The 25608-nt window shown below is 32.1% G+C and overlaps 1 protein-coding gene across 45 annotated transcripts in view; it reads left to right on the top strand.

Annotated features, from left to right (window-relative positions):
* The window catches only part of kcnq1.2 (potassium voltage-gated channel, KQT-like subfamily, member 1.2), a 234529-nt gene that overhangs the window by 87861 nt on the left and 121060 nt on the right, over positions 1-25608 (top strand). For 9 of the 45 annotated variants that reach the window (XR_015525973.1, XM_087311481.1, XM_087311483.1 and 6 more), the window contains 2 exons: positions 5540-5590; positions 7893-8001. Coding sequence is in view for 30 of the 45 variants with exons in the window: in XM_087311481.1 (XP_087167607.1) it covers positions 5540-5590; positions 7893-8001 (160 nt within the window). In the remaining 15 variants the exon portion in view is untranslated. Of the gene's footprint in view, positions 1-3376; positions 3404-5539; positions 5591-7892; positions 8002-8207; positions 8315-25608 lie in introns of all 45 variants that reach the window. The other 36 variants (XR_015525972.1, XM_087311472.1, XM_087311474.1 and 33 more) reach the window with 10 other exon arrangements.

The raw sequence follows: 25608 nt of genomic DNA, 5'->3' as shown, positions 1-25608 counted from the left end.
TATAAGATTTAACACATTTCTGAACATAATAGTTTTAATAATTCATCTCTAAAAACAGATTTTTTTATCTTTGACATGATGACAGTAAATAATATTAGACTAGATATTCTTCAAGACACTTCTATACAGCTTAAAGTGACATTTAAAGCCTTAACTTGGTTAATTGGGTTAACTTGGCAGGTTAGGGGAATTAGGCAAGTTATTGTATAACGATGGTTTGTTCTGTTGACTTGAAAAATAATAGAGCTTAAAGGGGCTAATAATTTTGACCCTAAAATGTTTTTAAAAAAATTAAAAACTGCTTTTATTTTAGCTGAAATAAAACAAATAAGACTTTCTCCAGTAGAAAAAATATTATCAGACATACTGTAAAAATTTCTTTGCTCTGTTCAACATAATTTAGGAAATATTTTAAAACGAAAGAAGTTTCAAAGGGGGCTAATAATTCTGACTTGTATATGCTGTATATATGACACACACAAATACATAGAAACAAAACTATACAAAATAATATTGTTACATAAAATATTTAAATTTATATATACAATATATAAAATATAGACACATATTTTATATCTAAACATTTTCCCAAATACTGTATATGCATGCATGTGTGTACTTATATATACATAATAAAAATACACATCAAACACACACATATTATGTCAAAACAAACTTTTATTTTGGATGCAATTTATGGTGATTGATTCTTGCCCTGTACTAATTTTGATTATTGTTTTTAAATAAAATGGATTAAGAATGATTCTTTTTGTATTATTTAAAGATTATATTTAATATATTTGCATTAGTTTATATTTTTATGTTCACTTCAGTTTAGGTTGCTGTGATTGATTTATATTCAGTTTTGTTAAATTTTTTTAAGGTTTGCATTTAGGAATATTTTAACATCAATTTTTTATTTGTTAGCTGCATATAATAATAATTAAATAATAATAATAATATTTTTTTTGTTAAACTTTCTATTGAAGTTTATTAATTAAAATTCCATTATATTTAAATTTAAATACATGTATTTATTCAATTTATCTCAGAATTTAATTGTATATAATAGAAAAATATTTATTATTGATTATTATTATTATTATTATTATTATTATTATTAATATTATTATTATATAATGATAATTAAAATAATAATAATAATAATAATAATAATAATAATAATAATAATTTTATTTTGTTAAACTTTCTATTGAAGTTTATTAATTACATTTTCATTATATTTAAATTTAAATACATGTATTTATTCAATTTATTTCAGAATTTAATTGTATATAATTGTAAAATATTTATTATTGATTATTATTGTTATTATATTTTAATTGTAATATTATTATTATTATTATTATTATATCATTGTATAATAATGATAATTAAAACAACAATAAATAAATAAATAAAAAAAATAATAATAAATAAATAAATAAATAAATACATACATACATACATACATACATACATACATACATACATACATACATACATACATACATACATACATATATGCATATATTGGTATATCATATTTAATTGTATTTTTTTTATTCTTTTTTTATTCCAATTGTGAAAGTTGTGAAAGTCCTCTTTAAAAAATAAATATAAAAAAAGATAATAAAAAGTATTAGTTTGCTTGTATAAACGAACACATGTAAATAAACAGCCAGTACTGATGCACTATTAATAAGAAGAGCTTCTTTCTGCTCTGCTTGTTAACATCGTCACGTGTGTTTTCTGGAGCGTCGGCTGAGGTTCATCAAGCAGAGAAGAACATAAAGAGTTTTTCTGTGTTTATGACTCGTCTGTTAATCCTCATAAAGGCTTTTCTCAACCATAAAGAGGAAGGAGAGATCAAACCATTTTCCACTTAGAATAGATGAGATTTTCCACATGTACACACACAGATGCTCAGTTTATAAGAGTGTGTTTTATAAGCTCAAAATATTCCTGTAATGTTTTTGTCGTTTTTAAAAGTGTAGAACTTAAGTAATGTAGCAGCATTTTTACACTGCACATGATTTTAGACTGCACATTTTCAAAATATTTTATAATATTTAAGTTTTCATAATAATACTTCCGTTTAATTTTAGTTTCAGCTTGTAATTTTGCTCTGTGCTTTTGTCATTCTTGATTTAGTTTTATTTCAGATGTATTCATTTTGGTACCAATGCAACATTCATTTAATTTCAATTTTGAAATGAGTTATTAAAGCTGTTTTTGAGAAAAATGTAGAAAAAATCTTCTTTCTTTTAAATAAGGCTTTGTAAAAGTATTAATTTCGCAGGAGTATAATAATTTTGACTTCAATTGTGTTTGTAAACTAAAAAATCCTGGTTGCCTTCAATTTTGAAGCTGAATTAAATTAACCTTCTGAGTCATTTGAAGTCATATTATATTAAACTGACTTAAAACAGCTTGCATGGCTCATATAATTAAGTAGGAACATGATTAACTTAGTTTAATAAGTTGCAATTAACTAAAACATATTTTTTCCTGACTTATTGATCATATAATTTTTTTAACACTGTATATGCTGTGATTCTAAATTAATAACTAATAAAAATGTGTAACTTTTTAATTAAATAATCAAATTAAAATGATGTATTTGGTCAAAATTATACTCATTTTCATGATGTGCAATGCAAAGCATGGAAGAAGAAACATTGTGGCATTTGTGAATAATAATTAAACCCATTTCACAGTGTGAATGGATATATAAAAGCACAAATTTATCAGGATGTGTTTAATATTTTCATTCTGACTTCAATTTTATGCTGTATATGCCTAAATAATGACTAATAAAACAAATGACCAACAACTAAATTACCAAAATCATTTTTAATTTAAATAAAATAACAAATCAAGTGAGGTATTTGGGTAAAATTATAGTCATTTTCATCATGTGCAATGCAAAACAAGGAAAAAAAAAGGCATTTGCAATTAATAAATAAACACATTTCACAGTGTAAAAACTCAAATTTACCAGGACGTGTTTAATATACTCATACTAACTTAAATGTTATGCTATATATGCCTAAATTAATGACCAATAAAACTAATGACCAAAAACTAAATGTCTAAAACTGTTTTAAAATTAAATAATAACATTTAAATGAGGTATTTGGGCAAAATTGTTGTCATTTTCATGATGTGCAATGCAAAACGAGAAAAAAAAATTAAGTGGCATTTGCAATTAATAATAAACCAAATTTCGCAGTCTAAATGGATATAAAACAACACAAATTTACCAGGACGAGAGTGTTTATTTAGTTTTTTATCCATAAAGAATTACTGGATTTTAAAAAGTCTGATAAAATGTCTGAGTAAGTTTGAGCGGTTCGTGTTTTTCTCTATGCAGGAATTGCAAAACTTTTCCGCTCTTCAGGTGAGAGAGAGAGAGAGAGAGAGTGTGCGTGCGTGCGCGCGTGTGTGTGTTTGTGTGTGTGTGTGTCTTGTGTGTGTGTGTGCTTCTGCTTTATTTCTGCATCTGCATGTTGTGCTGTGCGCCAATAGGACGCTTATGAGGGATAGAAATGGCAGAAATTAGTCACAAAAGTAGAAATAAAAACGTGTCACTTTGTGTACATAATATAAGTTTAAGCAGAAAATGATTCCGATTAAAATTTGGGTTCAAATAATTCAATATTTAATACATTTTTAATATCAAATTCAAATTAAAGTGAAACATACATTATTATGACTTGGTACTTAAGCAATTGCTAGTAAACTTCACAAGTAAAATCAAAACTTGTTTGCACTTTTCTAAGTGATTAATCTGTTAAAACTTTAGAATTTATAATCACATTGTGATGTCATTAGTGTTCATTTTTCAATTGTTCACTCTAGGAATGATAATTTAGGATTTCCTGTTAGCTACTGATTAAATATGAACATGGAAAATGAAGTTACTTATCAATTTAAGGTTGACTGGATGCTGTGAGATTTACATTTCATGTTTATACAATATATTTTTACAATTTTTTTTTATTTTTGTTTGTTCTCGATTCACTTTTTATAATTTAGTAGTGTTTAATTTTGTACGTTAGTAAATCAGCTAAAACTAAATGGAAAAAAGAAATGTTAAAATTTACCCATACACTACCTAACAAAAGTCTTGTCTTAATCTCAGTTGTAAGAGCAACAAATAATAACTTGACTTCTAGTTGATCATTTGGAAAAGTGGCAGAAGGTGGATTTTTCCCATGAATCATCTGTTGATCTGCATCCAAATCATCACCTATACTGCAGAAGACCTACTGGAACCAGCATGGAGCCAAGATTCTCATAGAAAGCAGTCAAGTCTGGTGAAGAAATTAATGGTTTGGGGTTACATTCAGCATAGGGTGTGCTAGAGATCTGCAACATCAACATCCTGAGGTATTAAGACATTTGTGCTGCCCATTACATTACAAACCACAGGAGAGGGACGATTCTCCAGCAGGATAGCGCTCCTTCTCATACTTCAGCCTCCACATCAAAGCTCCTGAAAGCAAAGAAGGTCAAGCTGCTGCAGGATTGGCCAGCCCAGTCACCAGAGATGAACTATATTGAGTATGTTTGGGGTAAGATGGAGGAGACAGCATTGAAGATGAACACAAAGAGTCTTGATGAACTCTGGGAGTCCTGCAGGAACGCTTTCTTCTTCATTCCAGATGACTTTATTAATCAGTGATGTGAGTCAGTGCAGAGATGTATGGATGCAGTCCTCCAAGCTCATGATGGAGTCAGACACAATATTCATTCTGTCTCCACTGCAGCAGGACTTTATATTCTATACTGGACATTATTTCTGTTCAGTGACTTTAGTCTGAGCAAAATCAGACCTTACTGTCCTAATGAAATAATTCAAAATCAAGCCATGATCATATTTTATTGCGGTCAAATAAAGCGTCATCTAGAGGCCTTTGCCTTTCATAAAAGACACTTCCAAATTATCAATTAGAAGTCAAGTTATTATTTGCTTTTCCTAAAGCTTGGATAGGCAACAAGATGTCTGTCAGGTAGTATATATATATATTCCAGATATTAATTGGATACATTATTTTACATAATATATTTTAAAAATAATTTTATTTAATGTAATTTAAAAATATATAAATTTAGTTCTAATATATATTTATTCCACAATTATATTTTAATGTATTTAGTTTTTTTTATTAAACATAAAATGGAGAAGAGAAATGTTGAAATTTAAATATATTTCTAAAATGTTTTATGTAATAATAAATATTTCTCTATTCAGTTAACACTTATTTAGCGTAATATTTATGTTAAATAACTTCATTTAATGTGAGTTTTCATATTTAGTGCTAATATATATTTATTCCACGTTTATATATTTTTAGTTTTTTAAAATTCACAATTTCATTTGTTAAATCAGTGAAATTAACTTACGAACCCATCTGATCTGCAGTGTTGTCCTGCTTTTTCTGCTGCTCTTTTTCTTTTTTTTTTTGTCTTGTTTTTCTCATGCTCATCATGAAGTTAGTTTGCGCTTCTTCTTTTTTCTGCATGTGGACAGACCGTCAGCGATCATGGTCCGCTTTCACTCTCAGCTGTCCTTCTTCTCCAGGTATTGTCTCTTTCTGCTCACAGATTCTCTTTCTGCAAAATCCATGCTTTATTTTATGCGGTTGTGCAGCTGTTTTCTTTCTTTAATGCCTAAAAGGGTCAGTTCACCCAAATATGAGAATTATCCCATGATTTACTTACCTTTATGACTTTCTGCTTTCAGCCGAATCCAATCAGTTATTTTGAAAATTATTCTTGGCTTTTTCTAGCTAGTGCTCAACATAGAATATCCAAAGCATTGATTTAAGTAATCAACATTGAATATTTGCAGCATTGGTAGTAATCGAAACTGAATATTCGAACCTGATTACTACCAATGCTTCAGAAATTTGGTGCTTATTACTACCAATGCTTCGAATATTCAAAGCTTCAGCTGTAATCAACACCGAATATTCAAAGCTTCAGCTGTAATCAACACCGAATATTCAAAGCTTCAGTGGTGATCACCATCGAATATTCAAAGGATCAGTAGCAATCAGAATTGGATATTCGAAGCTTCAGGTATAATCAACACTGATTGTTCTGAGCTTCTGTAGTAATTAATGGCAAATATTTGAAGCTTTGGTAGTAAACAATGTTGAATATTTGAATCATTGTTGGTAATCAGCATCAAATATTCAAAACATTGGTAGTAATTAACATTTAATATTTAAAGCATTGGTAGTAATAAACATTGAATATTTGAAGCATCGATAGTAAATAATATTGGATATCCGAAGCATTGGTAGTAATCAACATTAAATATTTGAAGCATCGTTAGTAATCAGCATTGAATATTTGGAACAATGTTAGTAATCAGTATTGAATATTCGAAGCATTGGTTGTAACAAGCATCAAATATTTGAAGCATTGTCAGTAATCAGCATTGAATATTCAAAGCATCTGTAGTAATCAGCATTGAATATTTAAAGCTTCAATGATAATCAACATTGAATATTCGAAGCATTAGAATCAGCATTGAATATCTGAAGTGTCGGTTGTAGTCAGCATTGAATATCCCAAGTTTCTGTAGTAATTAGCATTGAATATCTGAAGTGTCGGTAGTAATCAGAAATTAATATTCAAAGTTTTGGTAGTAATCAGCTTTGAATATCCAAAGCATCGGTAGTAATCAGCATTGAATACCCGAAACATCGGTAGTAATCAGCATTGAATATTCGAAGCATCGGTAGTAATCAGCATTGAATATTCGAAGCATCGGTAGTAATCAGCATTGAATATTCGAAGCAACGGTAGTATTCAGCATTGAATAACCAAAGCATCAGTAGTAATCAGCATTGAATATTTGAAGCATCGATAGTAATCAGCATTGAATATTCAAAGTTTTGGTAGTAATCAGCAATTAGTATCCATAACATTAACATAATCATAACATAATCAGCATTGAATAACAGAAGCATCGGTAATAATCCGCATTGAATAACCGAAGCATGGGTAGCAATCAGCATTGAATACCCGAAGCATCGGTAGTTATCAGCATTGAATAGCTGAAGAATCAATAGTAATCAGCATTGAATACCCGAAGCATTGGTAGTAATCAGCATTGAATAACCGAAGCATCAGTAGTAATCAGCATTGAATATCGAAGCTTCGGTAGTAATCAGCATTGAATAAACGAAGCAACGTTAGTAATCAGCAATGAATACCAGAAGCATCGGTAGTAATCAGCATTGAATAACCAAAACATCAGTAGTAATCAGCTTTGAATAGCTTCAGCATCAGTAATATTCAGCATTGAATAGCTGAAGCATCAGTAGTAATCAGCATTGAATATTCGAAGCATTGGTAGTAAACAGCATTGCATAAACAAAGCATCGATAGTAATCAGCATTGAATAAACGAAGCATCAGTAGTAAACAGCATTGAATAAACGAAGCATCGGTAGTAAACAGCATTGAATAAACGAAGCATCGGTAGTAAACAGCATTGAATAAACGAAGCATTGGTAGTAAACAGCATTGAATAAACGAAGCATCGGTAGTAAACAGCATTGAATAAACGAAGCATCAGTAGTAAACAGCATTGAATAAACGAAGCATCAGTAGTAAACAGCATTGAATATTCGAAGCATCGGTAGTAAACAGCATTGAATAAACGAAGCATCAGTAGTAAACAGCATTAAGTATTCAAAGCATCGTTGGTAATTAGCATTGAATACCCACGGATTTGACTGAAAGCAGACATTCATCTAACATCTATGATGCCTCAGGGTGAGTAAGTTGTAGGAAAATGTTTTCTGTTATAATCCCTGTTACCGTATGTGAGTTTGCAGTTCAATGAAGATGCTGTAATCTTCTCTACAGTGAAGAAAAAGCTGGACGGGCCGGACATCTCTCGAAACAACAGTCTGGTGGATGAGCTGGACTTCACCACTGAGGACATTCCTCTGCCTGTGGTTACAGACGCCTCACAGTGAGTTACTCTGTTTTTACTATCCGTTTACCCATCCGTCACATGCATTTTCACTCAGAGAGGCTTTATATGTTTGCGTTTGCTCTGTTGGTGTTGGTTTTAGGATGTTTCTGTGTGTGTACTAGCAGATGCTTTAGAGCTTTCAGCTGCTCTCCGGTCATTTCATTTTTCCATCTGTAACAACTCTCCATCCTCCATTTCTCCAGCTGTGGGATGAAGGAAAGCACATCTTTCTGTCTTTCAGTCTGTTGAGAAGCCCGTTAGTGGCAAAGGAGGAAGAGTCAGTCTCTACTCAGCACCTGAACACTAGCAGGTACTGTTCCCAGATCAGTTCTGACTCAGATTCCCTCCTGATGCCAGTGTCTTTCCCATCAGTTTCTTCCTCTCTGCTGTTGGTTTCCTGTCTGTGTCCTGTATTTATTCCATCTCCTCTTGTTTTGATCTCTATTTATTTTCTTCATCTTGTTTTCATTTCTTCTCATTCTGATTCATGTCTTTGTTCCTTCCACTGTTTTCATTCTTATTCCTTTGTTTCCTTTCAGAGTCTGATCATCTTTTTGTTCAGATTTTTGTCTGTTTTCTGTTTCCTGTCTCTCTTTCTTTTCTTTTCCGTTTATTTCCTGTCTGTTTCTGCTTCCCACTTCTCTCTAGTCAAGATTTTTTTTTTCTGTTTTCTGTCTGTGTTGTGTGTTTTCCACCAGATTTCTTTGGATTCCCATCTCTTTCCTATTTCCTTCCTCTCTGGATCCTGCCTATTTCCTGTCTGTTTCCTGTCTTTATTCCATCTCCTCATTTTGATTTTTCATATTTTCCTGTTGCGTTTTCATTTCTCCTCATTCTGATTTCTTTTCTTCTACTGTTTCCTTTCTTAATCCTTTCTGAGTCTGGTCATTTTCCTGTGGGTTTCCTGTCTCCCCCCTCTCTGTCTCTCTTCCTTTTCTTTCCTTTCTATTTCCTGTCTGTTTGTTTCCCAATTATCTCTAGTCAGTTTTCATGATTTTCTCTGTTTCCTGTCTTAATTCTCTTCCCAATTTGCATCAGTTTCCCATGAATTCCATCTTTCCATCGGTTTCCTATCTGTTATTTTACTCTCTGAATCCAATCATTTTCCTGTTGGTTTCCTGTCTGTTTCCTGTATTTCCCATTTCTTTTTGTTCAGATTCATGTCTGTTTCCTGTTTCTCTTCTGTAGCCCCCCCCCCCCCCCCATTTAATTTTAATAATTTTCTGTCTGTTTACAGTTTTTCCCATTTCTGTTTCTGTATCAGTTTCCCATTTCTTTGCTCTCATTTCTGCTTCCTGTTTGTTTCTGTTCTGTTTCCCCATCTGATTTTCATCTCTTTCCTGTCTGAATTCCATTGTCTTCCATCAGTTTCCTCTTTCTTCTGTTTATTGTTTCGCATCTGATTCCCGTCTATTTCCTTTCTGTTCCATCAGTTTTTTTCTGTATCCACATCGGTTCCAAAATATTTTCCTGTCCGTTTCCTTTTGGTTTATTTCATCTCCTCTTGTTTTGATATTATTTTTTTCCTGTCTTGTTTTCATTTCTTCTCATTCAGATTTTTGTCTATTTCTATCCCATCATTTTCCTGTCTGCTTCATGTCTTTTCCCCCACTTCTCTCTAGTCTGTTTTCAAGATTTTTCTGTTTTCTGTCTCCTGTTTTCTGTTTCCTATTTGTCCTATTTCCATCTCTTTCATATCTCTTTCCTCTCTGAATCCCATCATTTTCCAGTTGGTTTCCTGCCTTTTCCCATATCTTTTAGTTTAATTCCTCTCTTTTTCCTGTGTCTTTTCTATCACTTTCCTGTCTAATTTTCATTATTCTACTGTCTGCTTCCTGCCTGTTTTTCTATTTCTGTCTGTTTCTGTATGTTTCCCATTGGTTTCCTGTTTCTTTGCTCGCTTATTTCTGCTTCCTGTCTGTTTCTGTTCTCTTTCCTGTCTGTGTCCATCTCTCAATTCCATCAATTTCCTCTTTCTTCTGTGTATTGTTTCCCATCTGATTCCCGTCTATTCCCTTTCTGTTTCCTAACCCTCTGTCCACATCTGTTCCAATATCTGTTTTCCATCTTATTCCAATCTTTCTCCTTTCTGTTTTGTGTCTGAATCGTATCCATTTGCTGTCAGTTTCCTGTCTGATTTTTGAATCGCCTGTCTTTTCTGTTTGTTGCCGGTCTGAATTCAGTTTCCTGTGTGGCTGTTTCCTATTCAGTTCGAGTGTATTTGTACAGCACTTTTTACAATATTGGATGTTGCAAAGCACCTTTACAAAATTGCATTAAAATCAAAATCAGAAAAACTTACGTGCGGTGAACTCGCGTATACATGGCTAATCTGCAGTTACATAATGTAATGTACATTTTTAAAAAGCGTATACTCTATTCTGTTGTTTTATTCATTTATTTATTGTTTTATTTTATTTGTTGTGATCGTTTTGAGTCTTTGTAACATTTTGTGTTTTTATGAGAGTGCCTGGTGCATACAGAGAGGAGACGGTGTGTTTCCTACAGGTGGTTTGTCCTACCTACTCACGTGTAGCACACTCAGAAGTTACATGGTATCTTTTCTGTTTCCTCTCTGTTCCTGTCTCTTTTTTTTTGTTGTTGTTCTTCGCGGGCCGTCAATGCCACAAGAATACGAGGAGGATAAATAAACTCCGGATATTGGTGTTTTTGTAGAGAATGAGACGCAGCACTGGTGTGTTTATTTAGCTTGAGCTCAACCTCTGACCTCCGGCAATCCCATCAGCTCTCAGTAGTGAACATTCAGAACACACATTCTTACTAGGGAACATGTAGAACACACTTACTAGTAAATATTCCGGCCATTCCTGCTATTCTTACTACACTGTATTCATGTTTGTCCCAACCCAAATCGATTAAGTTAACCTGATTGTTTCTACAAATTTAAGTGGATTGAACATAAAACAATAAAGTTGTCCCAAAACAATTCTCAAAAATTGTGCTGCTTCAGCTTATTTAAGTAGTTTGAACAAGCAAGAAAAATAAGTTGAGTGAACATTCTCATTAGTGAACATTCAGAACATTATCACTATTAAAAGTCCAGAAGATCACACTTAGTAAAGTTTATTTCTAAAATAACTTTGAGAGGATCACGTGCTTATGATTGACCTTGGCTGGTCCTGCATGCACCAATCAGATGATTCCTTAGTTACTATAAATAACCAGAGTTTCTTACCTCAGTTATCTTTGTCTTGAAGAATACCCAATCTTAAATATATAAACAATAAAATGAAAATAATGGTATTTTGTAATATTTCAATGAACTATAAGGTAGTTAATTATGGTAATAACAATATTAAAAAGTTAACTATTATTATTTTATTACTATTTTTTTTCAAAATAGGATTGAAGATAAAAGTTAAAATATTATCTAGTAAAAACTGATTTTTTTAAATATAATATTTTATTAATATTAATCTATATTATAATTAGAAACCAAGGGAGAAAGTGAGACGCAATAGACCAAACATTATTTTTTCAGATCCTTCTAATGATTCTCTTGATGTGTCCTCATTTTGTATATAAACGATCTGTCCTAAATAGTAGGTGTTATCCCGGATGAGTCCCCGATTATGTTACGGTCCTTACTTAAACAAGAACCATGATTTTAAGAAAACGTAATATACATGAATAAACAACGGCCAAAGTTCTCCACTGAATTATTTATCAACAAAGTAATCAGCAAAACAGTCCCCTCAATATTTTTTAAAATTGATAGTTTTGCTTTTATACAATATACAATCAAATAAAACAAATCTTGTAACATTAATATTAAACTTATTAGTCATGCTACATTAAACAATATTGAATGGAATAAAACATAACAAAACAAAACAACTCTTTTTATATTAATATTGGATTAATTTGCCAAGCTACATTAAATAAATAAATAAACAAATAAATAGATAGATAAATAAATAAATAGATAGATCAATACATAGATAAATAAATAAATAAATAAAACAATTATTGTAGTATTAGTATTGGACTTATTTGTCATATTACAAAAAATGTAAATAAATAAATAAAAACAATTTTTGTAATATTTATATAAGACGTATTTGCCATGCTACAATAAATAAATAAATAAAACAACTCTTTAATATTAGTATTGGACTTATTTTTCATGCTTCATTAAATAAAATAACTTTTGTATTATTAATATTGGGCTTATTTGACATGCATAAATTAAATAAAAAATAAAATAAATTAAATTAAAGTTATTTTATAATAAATAAATAAAACAATGTTTGTAATACTAGTATTAATCTTATTTGTCATGCTACATGCAGTAAAATAAATAAATAAATAAATAAAAACAATTCTTGTAATATTAATACTGACCTTATTTGCCATGCTACATTAAATAAATAAATAAATAAACTACTCTTGGGATAGGTATTTGCCATGCTACAATAAATAAATAAATAAATAAATAAATAAATAAATAAATAAATAAAACAACTCTTTTAATATTAGTATTGGACTTATTTTTCATACTAAATATATAAATAAATAAATAAAATAACTTGTAATATTGATATTGGGCTTATGTGACATACATAAAAAATAAATTAAAAATAAATAAAGGAAATAAAACTATTCTTGTAATATTAATATTGGAGGTATTTGTCATGCTACAATAAATAAATAAATAAATAAATAAATAAATAAATAAATAAATGCATACATACATACATACATACATAATTAATTAAATATTTTTTAATATTATTTTAGAATATAATTCTTTTTATGTATTGCGACTTTGTCACAATACATAAAATTAATGAATTAATTAATTTGTTAATTTTAAAAAGAAATCAAATTTTTAAATATTAATATTGGACTTATTCATCATGCTATTTAAAATAAAATAATAAAATAAACAATATAAAAAAAAAATTAAACCGCTTGTGTAATATTAATATTAGATTTATTTGTCATGCTTAACAAAATAAAAATTTAATTAAATTAAATAAAACAAAACAAAAATTATTATATATATTAAATTAATTATATTAAAATAAAGCCTTAATAAAAACAAAGATTCCTCAACTCTCCTCAGCTCAAGCATTCAGCTCATGTGTGTTATTTTAAAGCTGACGCTCAGAAATGTGTGAATAAACAAGCATCAAAGAGTGGAGTTTCAGGTTTTCCTCTAAAGCATCTGATGGTCGTCCACTGCTGCACCTGTACAAACACCAGCCGAAAACACCTGAGCTGCTGGTCTGAGTCTCATTTGGGTTTGTGTGTGCGCAGACGACAGAAACAGACTCGTGTTTTCATGGGACGCCCTGTTAGTGATGTTGGATTGAGATGAAATGATGACGGAGGCTCAGATTTAAACACAGATGAGCCCAAATACACACACAGATGCTTCTGTATTTCCCTCTATCTGTGTGTGCGTGTTTTTCTTTCCGTAGACACACACACACACACACACACACACACAACCACACACACATACACACACACACACACACACACACACAGCAGGACACACCTGTAAGTGAATGAAGCTTTGTCTTGTTTAGTGAAGCAGAGGCAGTGGGTGGGGCTTGACCATATATGGACTCATTTGGAGGTGGGGCTTAGCAGCAAGCATAATCATTTGGGTTTAGTAATTATATTTTTGTTTTTATTTTTATTATAATTTTATGTGTTAAACTTTTTATATTTATCATGATTGTTCATATTAGATTATATTTTGTTTTAATTTTCTATTTGTTTAAATTTACATTGTATATTTAAATATACTTTATTTAATTTAATAATATTTTTATTGTAGATTTTTGTATAACAATCCTAATTAATATGATTTGATTAATAATAATAATAATAATAGTATTCAATATTATTTGAATAATAATTATAATATTGAATCTGATTTGATTATTATTATTATTATTATTATTAATATTATTAATAATAATAATAATATTTTAACATGTTTTGTTTTAATAATAATAATAACAATAATATTTAATGATTTGAATAATAGAAATAATAATAATAATAATTATTATTATTATTATTATTATTATTAATAATATAATTTGAATACTAATGATATTAAATATTATTTAATTAATTCTAATAATAATATTTTGATTTAATTGATAATATTCAATGATTTGATTAATAATAATAATAATGATTAATATGATTTGATTAATAATAATAATAATATTTATTTTGATTTGATTAATAATAATATTTATTTTGATTTGATTAATAATAATATTTGATATGATTTGATTAATAATAATAATAATAATTCGTATGATTTGATTATTACATTGAATGTATATGTAAATGTTTATTTTATATTGTTATAATTGTGCTATTATATAATCCAATGTTTTTAATGTAGTTTTTTTCTAATTTAGCATCTATGGCATTTCATAGACATCTATATATAGTTCTCTTTAATATTTCTATTTAAAATTGTATATTTGTTCTCACTTTACAATAACAATCTATTTAAAATAGTTACTATTAAAACAATAAACAAACTTTTTTATTTTTTTATTTCATAGTTGATTAAAGTAAACATTCAGGGAAAGAATGTGTCTGGATCTGCTCGCTCACAGAAGATTAGCACACTGATCAAACGAAATGGAAGTGTATTACGCTGAACATGCTGTTTGTGTGTCTCTTTGAGATGTTTTCTGTGCTTCAGATCCTCCATATTCCTCACAGATGTGGAGCTGATGCTGTTTCCCAGCACAGTTTACCCTTGTGTTCAGAGGAATCAATGCTTCATTACACTAAGTGTTATATATATATATATATATATATATATATATATATATATATATATATATATATATATATATATATATATATATATATATTTAGTTGAAGTCAAAATTATTCGCCCACTTTAAATATTTTTTTCTTCTTTTTTAATTATTTCCCAAATGATGTTTAACAGAGCAAGGACATTTTCACAGTATGTCTGATAATATTTCTTATTCTGGAAAAAAATCATTTTTTGAAAATTTCGGCTAGAATAAAGGCAGTTTTTAATTTTTAAAAAACTATTTTTAGGTCAATATTATTAGCGCTTTTAAGCTATATTTTTTCCTTATAGTCTACAGAACAAACCATCATTATACAATAACTTGCCTAATTACCCTAACCTGATTAGTTAACCTAATTACCCTAGTTAAGCCTTTAAATGTCACTTTAAGCTGCATAGAAGTGTCTTGAAGAATATCTAGTCTAATATTATTTACTGTCATCAAGGCAAAGATAAATTAAATCAATTATTAGAAATGAGTTAATTTTTCTCCCCAAAAGTTTAAAACTCTGTTCTATTGTTTTATTCATATCTTATTGAGTCTTTGTAATATTGTGCTTTACTGTTTTTATGAGAAGTGCCAGGTGCATATGTAGAGAAGACAGTGGGTTCTATTTTAACAATCTAGGCGCAAAGTCTGAAGTGCAGGGCGCAAATGCATTAGGGGATGTCCGAATCCACTTTTGCTATTTTAAGGATGGAAAAATACAATCTGCGCCAGAGCACATGGTCTAACAGGGTTGAGCTTATTCTCTTAATGAGTTTTGGGTGTGTTTTGAAAATAAACCAATCATCTCTCATTCCCTTTAAGAGTCAGTTGCTTCTCGACATGGTGCATTTGCTATTTACATGGTGACTTTGTAAGTGTAAAAACTGAACACTTCACTAGAGAGAAAACAGATTAACAGAACATCTGCAGCACGAGGAAAAAGAACGAGCCTCCTCCATTCAACTTCTTTACTTTCTCTCTTTCATGGAGTAAGGAAACAGTGTTGTACACTCCACTGAAGACACCCATTAGCCAACATATATAATTTTGATTAAGTACAAAGATTTGCTTCAAAACTATTTCTAAATTCAGTTCTAATTTCCAGCAAAGGAATAAATAAACAATAATAAAGAAGTGTACTCAAATAACTGAGTTATTTCCAAAAACACGTCCTGTTCTTATGCTCCATATGGTGATGCAGACGTCTCCAAAACCCCACAGGTGGACAAATCTAAACTTGTGCTTATTAAAACAAATATAAATATGCATATAAAAAATAATACTGCTAATAATAATAACATTATACAAAAGCAAATTGCCATCAATAAACTGAAAAAAGCCCCGAGATGGAGGCGGTGGTTTTTATATTGATGTAAAAATAATATTTTTTGTAATATTTTAATCCTTTTATTCTTTTTCATCTGTAAATATATCCGTAAATGTATTACTGAACATCATGCATGTTTTACGCAATGTGTAAGCGTTTGGACCTGCATAGTCGCATAAATAATGCGCTCCATGCTGGACTTTAGACCTGCTTTCAGCTGATCAATTGTGCAGTCTATTTTAGTTCCTCACAATAGCAATGCGCCAGCAATGTGCCTAACACACCTCTTTTCTAGACCGGAACACCCATGAGTCCACAAAGTGGTGCAAACGGATTTACTATTTAAACAACATGGTGCAAAACAGGAAAATTAGGGTTGCACTTTTATGAATATAGCAACAAATCACACCAAACACGTCTTGCGTCTTATTGCACCGGGTGTATGATTGGGCCCAGGGTGTTTCCGACAGGTGGTTTGTCCCCTTACTCACATGTAGCACACACAGAAGAGTACATTTTGACCTTGTGGGGACATTTTAGAGGGAAACGGCTCTTAAATCACACAGAATGAACTACTTCCAAAATATAAGAATGCAGACAGGGCCGGCGCGTCCATAGAGGTGACCTAGGCGGGCGCCTAGGGCGGCAGTATAAAGAGGGCGGCAGTATAGAGAGGGCGGCATCTGCGACACCTCCCATACCACCCGCGTCCTCAGTTATGTCCGTGAACCTCCCTCACCACCCACGTCCTCAGTTATGTCCGTGACACCTCCCTCACCACCCACGTCCTCAGTTATGTCCGCGACACCTCCCTCACCACCCACGTCCTCAGTTATGTCCGCGACACCTCCCTCACCACCCACGTCCTCAGTTATGTCCGCGACACCTCCCTCACCACCCACGTCCTCAGTTATGTCCGTGACAACTCCCTCACCACCCGCGTCCTCAATTATGTCCGCGACACCTCCCTCACCACCCGCGTCCTCAGATATATTCGCGCATAGGCGATACCTCCATCAGCACCCGCGTGTCCTCAGTTATATCCGCGAATAGGGCAGCAGCATAGAGAGGCCGGCATCCGTGACACCTCCCTCCCTCCCTCCCTCAGCAGCCGCGAGTCCTCAGTTATATCCACGCAAAGGGCGGCAGAAAAGAGGTCCGCGACACCTCACTTCATTTTCATAACCGGTCACTTTCATTTTCACATTGGGGTTGAGGGCGGCGTGACCGTCCTCTGCCTAGAGCGGCAGTTCAGCTTGCTCCGGCCCTGAATGCAGATTGTTTCCTGTGAGGGTTGGGTTTAGCGGGAGGGGTTTAAAAATACAGTCTGTACAGTAAAAACATCCATAAATCTATGGGAAATCCTCATATAAATAGCTGTACAAGTATGTGTGTGTGTGTGTGTGTGCACGCATGTGTGAGGCTCCTCTGGATGTTTCTCGCACCTTATAAGGAAACTCTTAAACCCTTTGAAAAGAAACAATGAAATGAGTTAATCCCAGCAATCCACCGCAGGTTTGTGTGTGTGTTAAACCAGGATCATCAGGCCCTCAGTTTAGTTTTGAGCTCTTTTTATTTGTTAGGGTTTCACCTATGCATTGGATAGGCAGTTGGAGTTAAGATGTCTAGCCTTTTTTAAAAATTAAAACAGGATATTTAATATATAAACATATGAAACTCTATGAAATTTACATTTACATTTAGTCATTTAGCAGACGCTTTTATCCAAAGCGACTTACAAATGAGGACAAGGAAGCAATTTACACAACTATAAGAGCAACAATGAATAAGTGCTGTAGGCAAGTTTTAGGTGTGTAAAGACAGAGTAAGAAGCAAAACATTAGTTTTTTTTTGTAGTTAGTGGAGGAGTCAGAGAGGGAATTGCATATTAGTAAGGAAAGTGGAGACTAAATAGTTGAGTTTTCAGTCTCTTTTTGAAGACAGCGAGTGACTCTGCCGTTCTGATGCAGTTAGGGAGTTCATTCCACCAACTGGGCAGATTGAGCGTGAGCGTTCTGGAAAAGTGTTTTCTTCCCTCTTTGGGATGAAACCACGGGGTGACGTTCATTCACAGAACGCAAGTTTCTGGAGGGCATCTGTGAGAGCAGATAAGAAGGAGCAAAGCCAGATGTCGCTTTGTGAGCAAACATCAGAGCTTTGAATTTGATGCGAGCTGAAACTGGCAGCCAGTGCAAACGGATGAGTAGCATGTGCTCTTTTAGGTTCATTAAAGACCACTCGTGCTGCTGTGTTCTAAAGCATCTGAAGAGGTTTGATAGAACCTAAAGACATATAATAGGATATGGATGCCGCAGGGTCACCTCACAGCAAGAAGGTCACTGGTTCCAATCCCGACTGTTGGCATTTCTATGTGGAGTTTGCATGTACTTGTTTCCTCCGGGTGCTCCGGTTTCCCCCACAGTCCAAACATATGTGGTATAGAGGAATTGATGAACTACATTGGCCGTAGTGTATGAGTGTAAATGAGTGTGTATGGGTGTTTCCTAGTACTGGGTTGCAGCTGGAACGGCATCCGCTGTGTAAGACAGATACTAGAATAGTTGCCGGTTCATTCCTCATATTCACCCCTGATGAATAAAGGGACTCATCTGAAGGAAAATGAATTTAAATTTCACTGGTAAACGATATAACTAAATTATATGTGCATCTGTTTATTTTTAACTAACTTCAGTATTCTTAATTGGAGAAATTTTTTTTTATTTAATTTTTTTTATTAATATATTTATTGCATTGCATTGCACAACATTACAGCAGATGTTACAGCATCTCAAGTTTTTTTTTTTTTTGCAAAAACGAAATAAACAAATTAAATATCACACACATAAAAACAAGTAAAAAATTAAAAACAATAAAAAATATCTGTAATAGAATAAAATAAAATAGTTAAGAGAGGAAAAAAAAAAAACAACTGAAAATTTAACCCCTGAAACCCACCCCACCCCTTGGACTGAAGCTTATGCAGTACTGTTGGTGTGACCTTCACCATTTGGATTTTTAATCTACGCTTTCAAGATAGTGAGAGAATTTTATTAAATAATAGTTAATAATTATTCCTTATTATTTATTAATTAGAGTCTTTAAACTGAAATGTAAAGTGGTGACTCAAACTTGAAAACTTGCTGCTCAAGTCCAGTATCCTTTAGCGAAGTCATTAACGAATGAGTAAATGCAGCTCAAAGAGTCTGAGTCACAGTGAGATGAAAACGTCTAAAAATAAACGCAATGAAGTCATCGGTCAGCGCTGACATCATTTCCTTCGGCGGATCATGAAGGATCTTATTAGCTGCTCTGGTAAATCAGAGTTCATCCGGAGAACGCCAAGAAAAACAAAAGATCAGAAGAGATTGTGTTTGTTTTTGCTATAGGCGCAGTATGAAACACACACACACACACACACACACACACACACACACATACACACCCACACACACACACTGAAACATGTTTCCATCTGTCTAGTGATGTTTCATGTATAACGGTTGGTCAGTTAGTAATTAACCATGCGAAGCCTGAAATATTAAACAATTATTATGATATTTTTTTCAATCTCAAAAGCTCAATGATCATATTAGGTAGTCTTGAAAAAGAAAAAAAAGTAACATTTAATAATAATAAACAATTTATAAAACCATCAAAAGCTCACCTGAAAAAATGACTAATAACATCACTTGCTTTTTGAAAAATCTGTATAGTGTTTTGAAGTTTTTACATTAGTTTTTTGCACATTTGAATTGTTTTTGGCAATCTGTATCTTTTAATTTGATGTTTCTTCCTTGCTGTTAAGTTGTTGTTTTGTTTGTTTTAGTTTTATTTTTTAGGCTAAATCAGTTCTGAAGTACATTTTTTTCTACATTTACTTTTTAAGTTGACGCGTCGTAGGATGTGTATCTGAAACGTACAGGACAACGTAGTGGATTTGTCATCTGAAACAGACAACAAAATGAACGCATTTCAGATTCGCAAAAATGTAGACAGCGCCCTCTAGTGGGTGTGTCATCTGAAACCTACAACAAAATGTACTATAAATAACGTATTTCAGATTCTAGTGGGTTTGTCATCTGAAATGTCAACAAAACGTACTATAAATACAATAATTCAGATTCATTCAATTGTAAACTGTGTCCTCTAGTGAATTTGACAACCTTAACGCATTTCAGATTCATAGCAATGTAAACAGTGCCCTCTAGTGGATTTGTCATCTGAAACCTACTACAAAACGTACTATAAATAACATATTTCTGATTCGTAAAAATGTAGACTGCACACCTCTTGTGGATTTGTCATCTGAAACGTACAACAAAACGTACTATAAGTAACGTATTTCTGATTCTGAAAAATGTAGACAGCACCCTCTAGTGGATTTGCCATCTAAAATGTATAGCAAGAGTAAGGCATTTCAGATTCATAAAAATGTAAACAGCGCCCTCTAGTGGATTTGTCATCTGAAACGTACAACAATGCATGCTATAAGTAACGTATTTCTGATTCGGAAAAATGTAGACTGCACACCTCTTGTGGATTTGCCATCTGAAACGTACAACAAAGGCTACTATAAGTAACGTATTTCTTATTCGTAAAAATGTAAACTGCGCACCTCTAGTGGATTTGTCATCTGAAACGCACAACAAAACGTACTATAAGTAACGTATTTCTGATTCAGAAAAATGTAGACAGCACCCTCTAGTGGATTTGCCATCTAAAATGTATAGCAAGAGTAAGGCATTTCAGATTCATAAAAATGTAAACAGCGCCCTCTAGTGGATTTGTCATCTGAAACGTACAACAAAGCATGCTTTATGTAACGTATTTCTGATTAGGAAAAATGTAGACTGCACACCTCTTGTGGATTTGCCATCTGAAACGTACAACAAAGGGTACTATAAGTAACGAATTTCTTATTCGTAAAAATGTAAACTGCGCACCTCTAGTGGATTTGTCGTCTGAAACGCACAACAGAACGTACTATAAGTAATATATTTCTGATTCGGAAAAATGTAGACAGCACCCTCTAGTGGATTTGCCATCTAAAATGTATAGCAAGAGTAAGGAATTTCAGATTCATAAAAATGTAAACAGCGCCCTCTAGTGGATTTGTCATCTGAAACGTACAACAAAGCATGCTATAAGTAACGTATTTCTGATTCGGAAAAATGTAGACTGCACACCTCTTGTGGATTTGCCATCTGAAACGTACAACAAAGGGTACTATAAGTAACGTATTTCTGATTCGTAAAAATGTAAACTGCGCATCTCTAGTGGATTTGTCATCTGAAACGCACAACAAAACGTACTATAAGTAATATATTTCTGATTCGGAAAAATGTAGACAGCACCCTCTTGTGGATTTGTCATCTGAAATGTATAGCTAGAGTAAGGCATTTCAGATTATTAAAAATTGTAAACTGTTGTCTAGTGGATTTGTCATCCGAAACGTATATAAGTAACATATTTCTGATTCGTAAAAATGTAGACAGCGCCCTCTAGTGGATTTGTCAGCTAAAACGTGCAATGAAATGTACTCAAAGCAATGCATATATAGAATCACAGACTTTATAGGGTTAAAAGTGGAATTGATCATGATGCTTTTTTTCTTTTCGTCGTCTTGTTAGAAATGATTGTCAGCCATTTGCAGCACTAAAACAACAGCGATCTGCTTAGTGCTCAAATCCCTTTCCTTAAACTAAAGGGTCTCAGACTTGCTCCACGTGTCTGGAGGTTTTTCTGCTGACCTTTCTAACCCAGTAATTGGTAGCTGTGGACGGAAAGACGGTATTTTGTCGGGTCAGGTGTATGCTTGTGTTCCTCTCAGACAGCTGGCATTAGCATCCAGCTAGGTGTTTAACGCTAAATAAACAAAAACCACACACACTCTAACAGATGTCTTGGTGTATTTGCTGCGTGTTTACACATCTTATTTAGATTAGATGTAGATTTGCTTTGGAAATGAGGCTTTGAGGTCTGTTCGGTGTGTTGTTGTGTGGTGTTTATATACAGACAAAAATATTTATCAGATATATAGATTTATTTATCACCATCTTCCAGCAGGTTGCGCTGTGGCTTTACTGCATCTCATCATGACTTATACGTGTGTGTATAAATATTATAGTGTGTGTGTGTGTGCGTGTGTGTGTGTGTGTGTGTACTTGTTTATTTTCCTTGTAATTGTTTTGATTAAATGAGTTGAGGAAAATCTTAGTAATTTTTATGTTTACATGTAGTTATTCTATTGTGTTTATTTCAAAGTATTGTTGTTATAAATCTTATTATATATTATTTCAATGTATTTTTTATTAGTTTATATCTAATAAATATAATAATTTATTTCATATTTATAAAAAATAATATTTCAAAAACTGTATGTAATATTTACAATGTTTTATCTAATATTTGTAATATATAAAATGTTTTATAATAATTTATCTAATGTTTATAATAATTGAATATTTCTAATAATTTATATAATATTTATAAAAATGTATATAATATTTGCATTATTTATCGATTATTTATAAAAATGTTCTAATATTTCTAATAATTTATTTAATATTTACAATAATTTATCTAATATTTATAATAATTGATCTAACATTTCTAATAATTTATTTAATATTTACAATAATTTATTTAATATTTATAATAATTTATCTAATATTTAAAATAATTTATCTAATATTTATAAAAAATTATATTTATATTCATTTATCTAATATTTACAATAATTTATCTAATATTTATAATAATTTATATAATTTTTAAAATAATTTATCTAATATTTATAATTATTTGTTTAATATTCATAATATATTTTTAAATTTGTATAATAATTGATCTAAAATTTTTAATAATTTATTTAATATTTCTAATAATTTATCCAATATTTATAATAATTTATCTAATATTTGTAATAATTTATTTAATATTTATAATAATTTATCTTATATTTACAATATTTTATCTAATATTATAATTTATGTAATATTTATAATAATTTATTAAATATGTATAATAAATTTTCATATTTACAATAATTTATCTAATATGTGTAATAATTTATTTAATATTTATGATAATTTGTCTTATATATACAATAATGATTCTAATATCTATAATAATTTATCTAATATTTATATTAATTTATAAATTTTCATAGTTTTTATAATTATATATATTTTTACACTTATTTAATTATTATTTAATATAAACTTATTACTTTACATTGGTTATATTTATTAACTATTAATTTTATTATAGGCTAAATAATATGGAAGCCACTGAATAAACAATTTAAAAAATATATATTTGAGTTTTTAAAGATATTTAAAAACAAATATATTGTAATAATATAATTAATACATTTTCATTATTTTATAATTTTTATATTACATTTATTATATTTTGTTTAACTTTTATATACTTTTTAATAGTTTTTCTATAAGTAATACAAGAATTTAAGTTCACTAATTCTTTAAATAGACATTTAAACTCATGAAGTTTTAGTTTGATTTAGGCAACGCCTGGGGAAAATATGCCCTTATAGTACAACTAACACACACACGCACATATAATTACTTCACCAGTGTTTATGCCAGTGAGATTTCAACTTTCCACCCTTCGACACGGGAAACACCTAAGAGAAAGTGGAAATGTCAGTGTCACTGTGCTTTCCAGGCCTGACAGAGAGTGTTGGAGGAGCCAGCTGTGTGTGTGTGTGTGTGTGTGTCTCCCCCTCTCGCTCCACTTCTCTGGCACACGGAATTCATTACTCCTCTGTTTGCAAGTTATTCCGCTCGGATGGGAACTGCTGTAGTCGCTCGTCCCCTCGGACAATGAAACTGTGTGAAATTGCACAATAACCCTGCCATTGGAAACATGTTGGGTTTTTTTATTGGGTGGATTTTGTGGTGTCAGGAATTGTTTCTCTTCCTCTCCTCATAACCAGAGACCGTTTTCTGTTGTAGCTTGTTTTTAAACCGCGTACTTCACATCAAAAACATAACCTAGGTGTCGAATGCACATTTAGTAAACATCTGCACATTGTTAGTTTTTCATATTTCGTCATTCATGTTTTATTTATTCGTTTATTTTTGCTTTTGAATTGGGTTAAGAGTCCTTCATCTTCCCTTTAACAACTTCTGATGTTTAAAAGTTGGAAAAAAGTGACTTTTATTGACATTTTCAACTCTCACCGGCCACTTTATTAGGTACACCTTACTAGTACCGGACCCCTTTTGCCTTCAGAGCTGCCTTTATCCTTTGTGGCATAGATTCAACAAGCTATTGGAAATATTCATGCACATCCATGATGCCAATCTCCCGTTCCACCACATCCCAAAGGTGCTCTATTGGATTGAGCTCTGGTGACTGTGGAGGCCATTTGAGTACAGTGAACTGATTGTCATGTTCAAGAAAGCAGTCTGAGAGGACTCACGCTTTATGACATGGTGCGTTATCCTGCTGGAAGTAGCCATCAGAAGATGACTGTGGTTATAAAGGGATGGACATGGTCAGCAACAATACTCAGGTAGGCTGTGGTGTTGACACGATGCTCAGGTGGTACTAAAAGTGTGCCAAGAAAACAACTTCCACACCATTACACCACCACCACCAGCCTGAACCGTTGAATGCAGGATGGATCCATGCTTTCATGTTGTTAAGGCCAAATTCTGACCCGACCATCTGAATGTGTCAGCAGAAATGGAGACTCATCAGAGCAGGCAACGTTTCTCCAATCTTCTTTTGTCCAGTTTTGGTGAGTCTGTGTGAATTGTAGCCTCAGTTTCCTGTTCTTAGCTGACAGGAGCGGCACCCGGTGTGCTCTTCTGCTGCTGTAGCCCATCCGCCTCAAGGTTGGACGTGTTGTGTGTTCAGAGATGCTCTTCTGCAGACCTCGGTTGTAACGAGTGCTTATTTGAGTTACTGTTGACTTTCTATCAGCTGGAACCAGTCTGGCCATTCTCCTCTGACCTCATCAACAAGGCATTTGTGCCCACAGAACTGCCGCTCACTGGATATTTCCTCTTTGTTAGGCCATTCTCTGTAAACCCTAGAGATGGTTGTGCGTGAAAATCCCAGTAGATCAGCAGTTTCTGAAATACTCAAACATAGCAGCAACAACCATGCCACATTCAAAGTCTCTTAAATCCTCTTTCTCCCCCATTCTGATGCTCGGTTTGAACTGCAGCAGATCGTCTCGATCATGTCAGTCATTTGAATCAAAGAATTCATCTGAATTATTGTTTTGAACTAATGAATCATTTCCCCCTGCACTGCTGTTATGTTGGGAATCTGAATAGTCCTCGTGGCTGTCAGCAGCATCTTATCATCCAACTTTAGCTTTTCTTCTTGGTTTTAATCCAGATGTCACTCTTTAAACCCATCTGTCGTTCTCTCCGTATATTCCTCAGTGTTTATAGACTGACAGGAGCGAAAGCGCAGATG

This window comes from Danio rerio, chromosome 25 (genome assembly GCF_052040795.2).
Source record: "Danio rerio strain M-AB ecotype USA chromosome 25, GRCz13ab, whole genome shotgun sequence".
NCBI lineage: Eukaryota > Metazoa > Chordata > Actinopteri > Cypriniformes > Danionidae > Danio > Danio rerio.
Note: the sequence above shows the minus strand (reverse complement) of the source record. Positions and strands in the feature narration are given on the sequence as shown.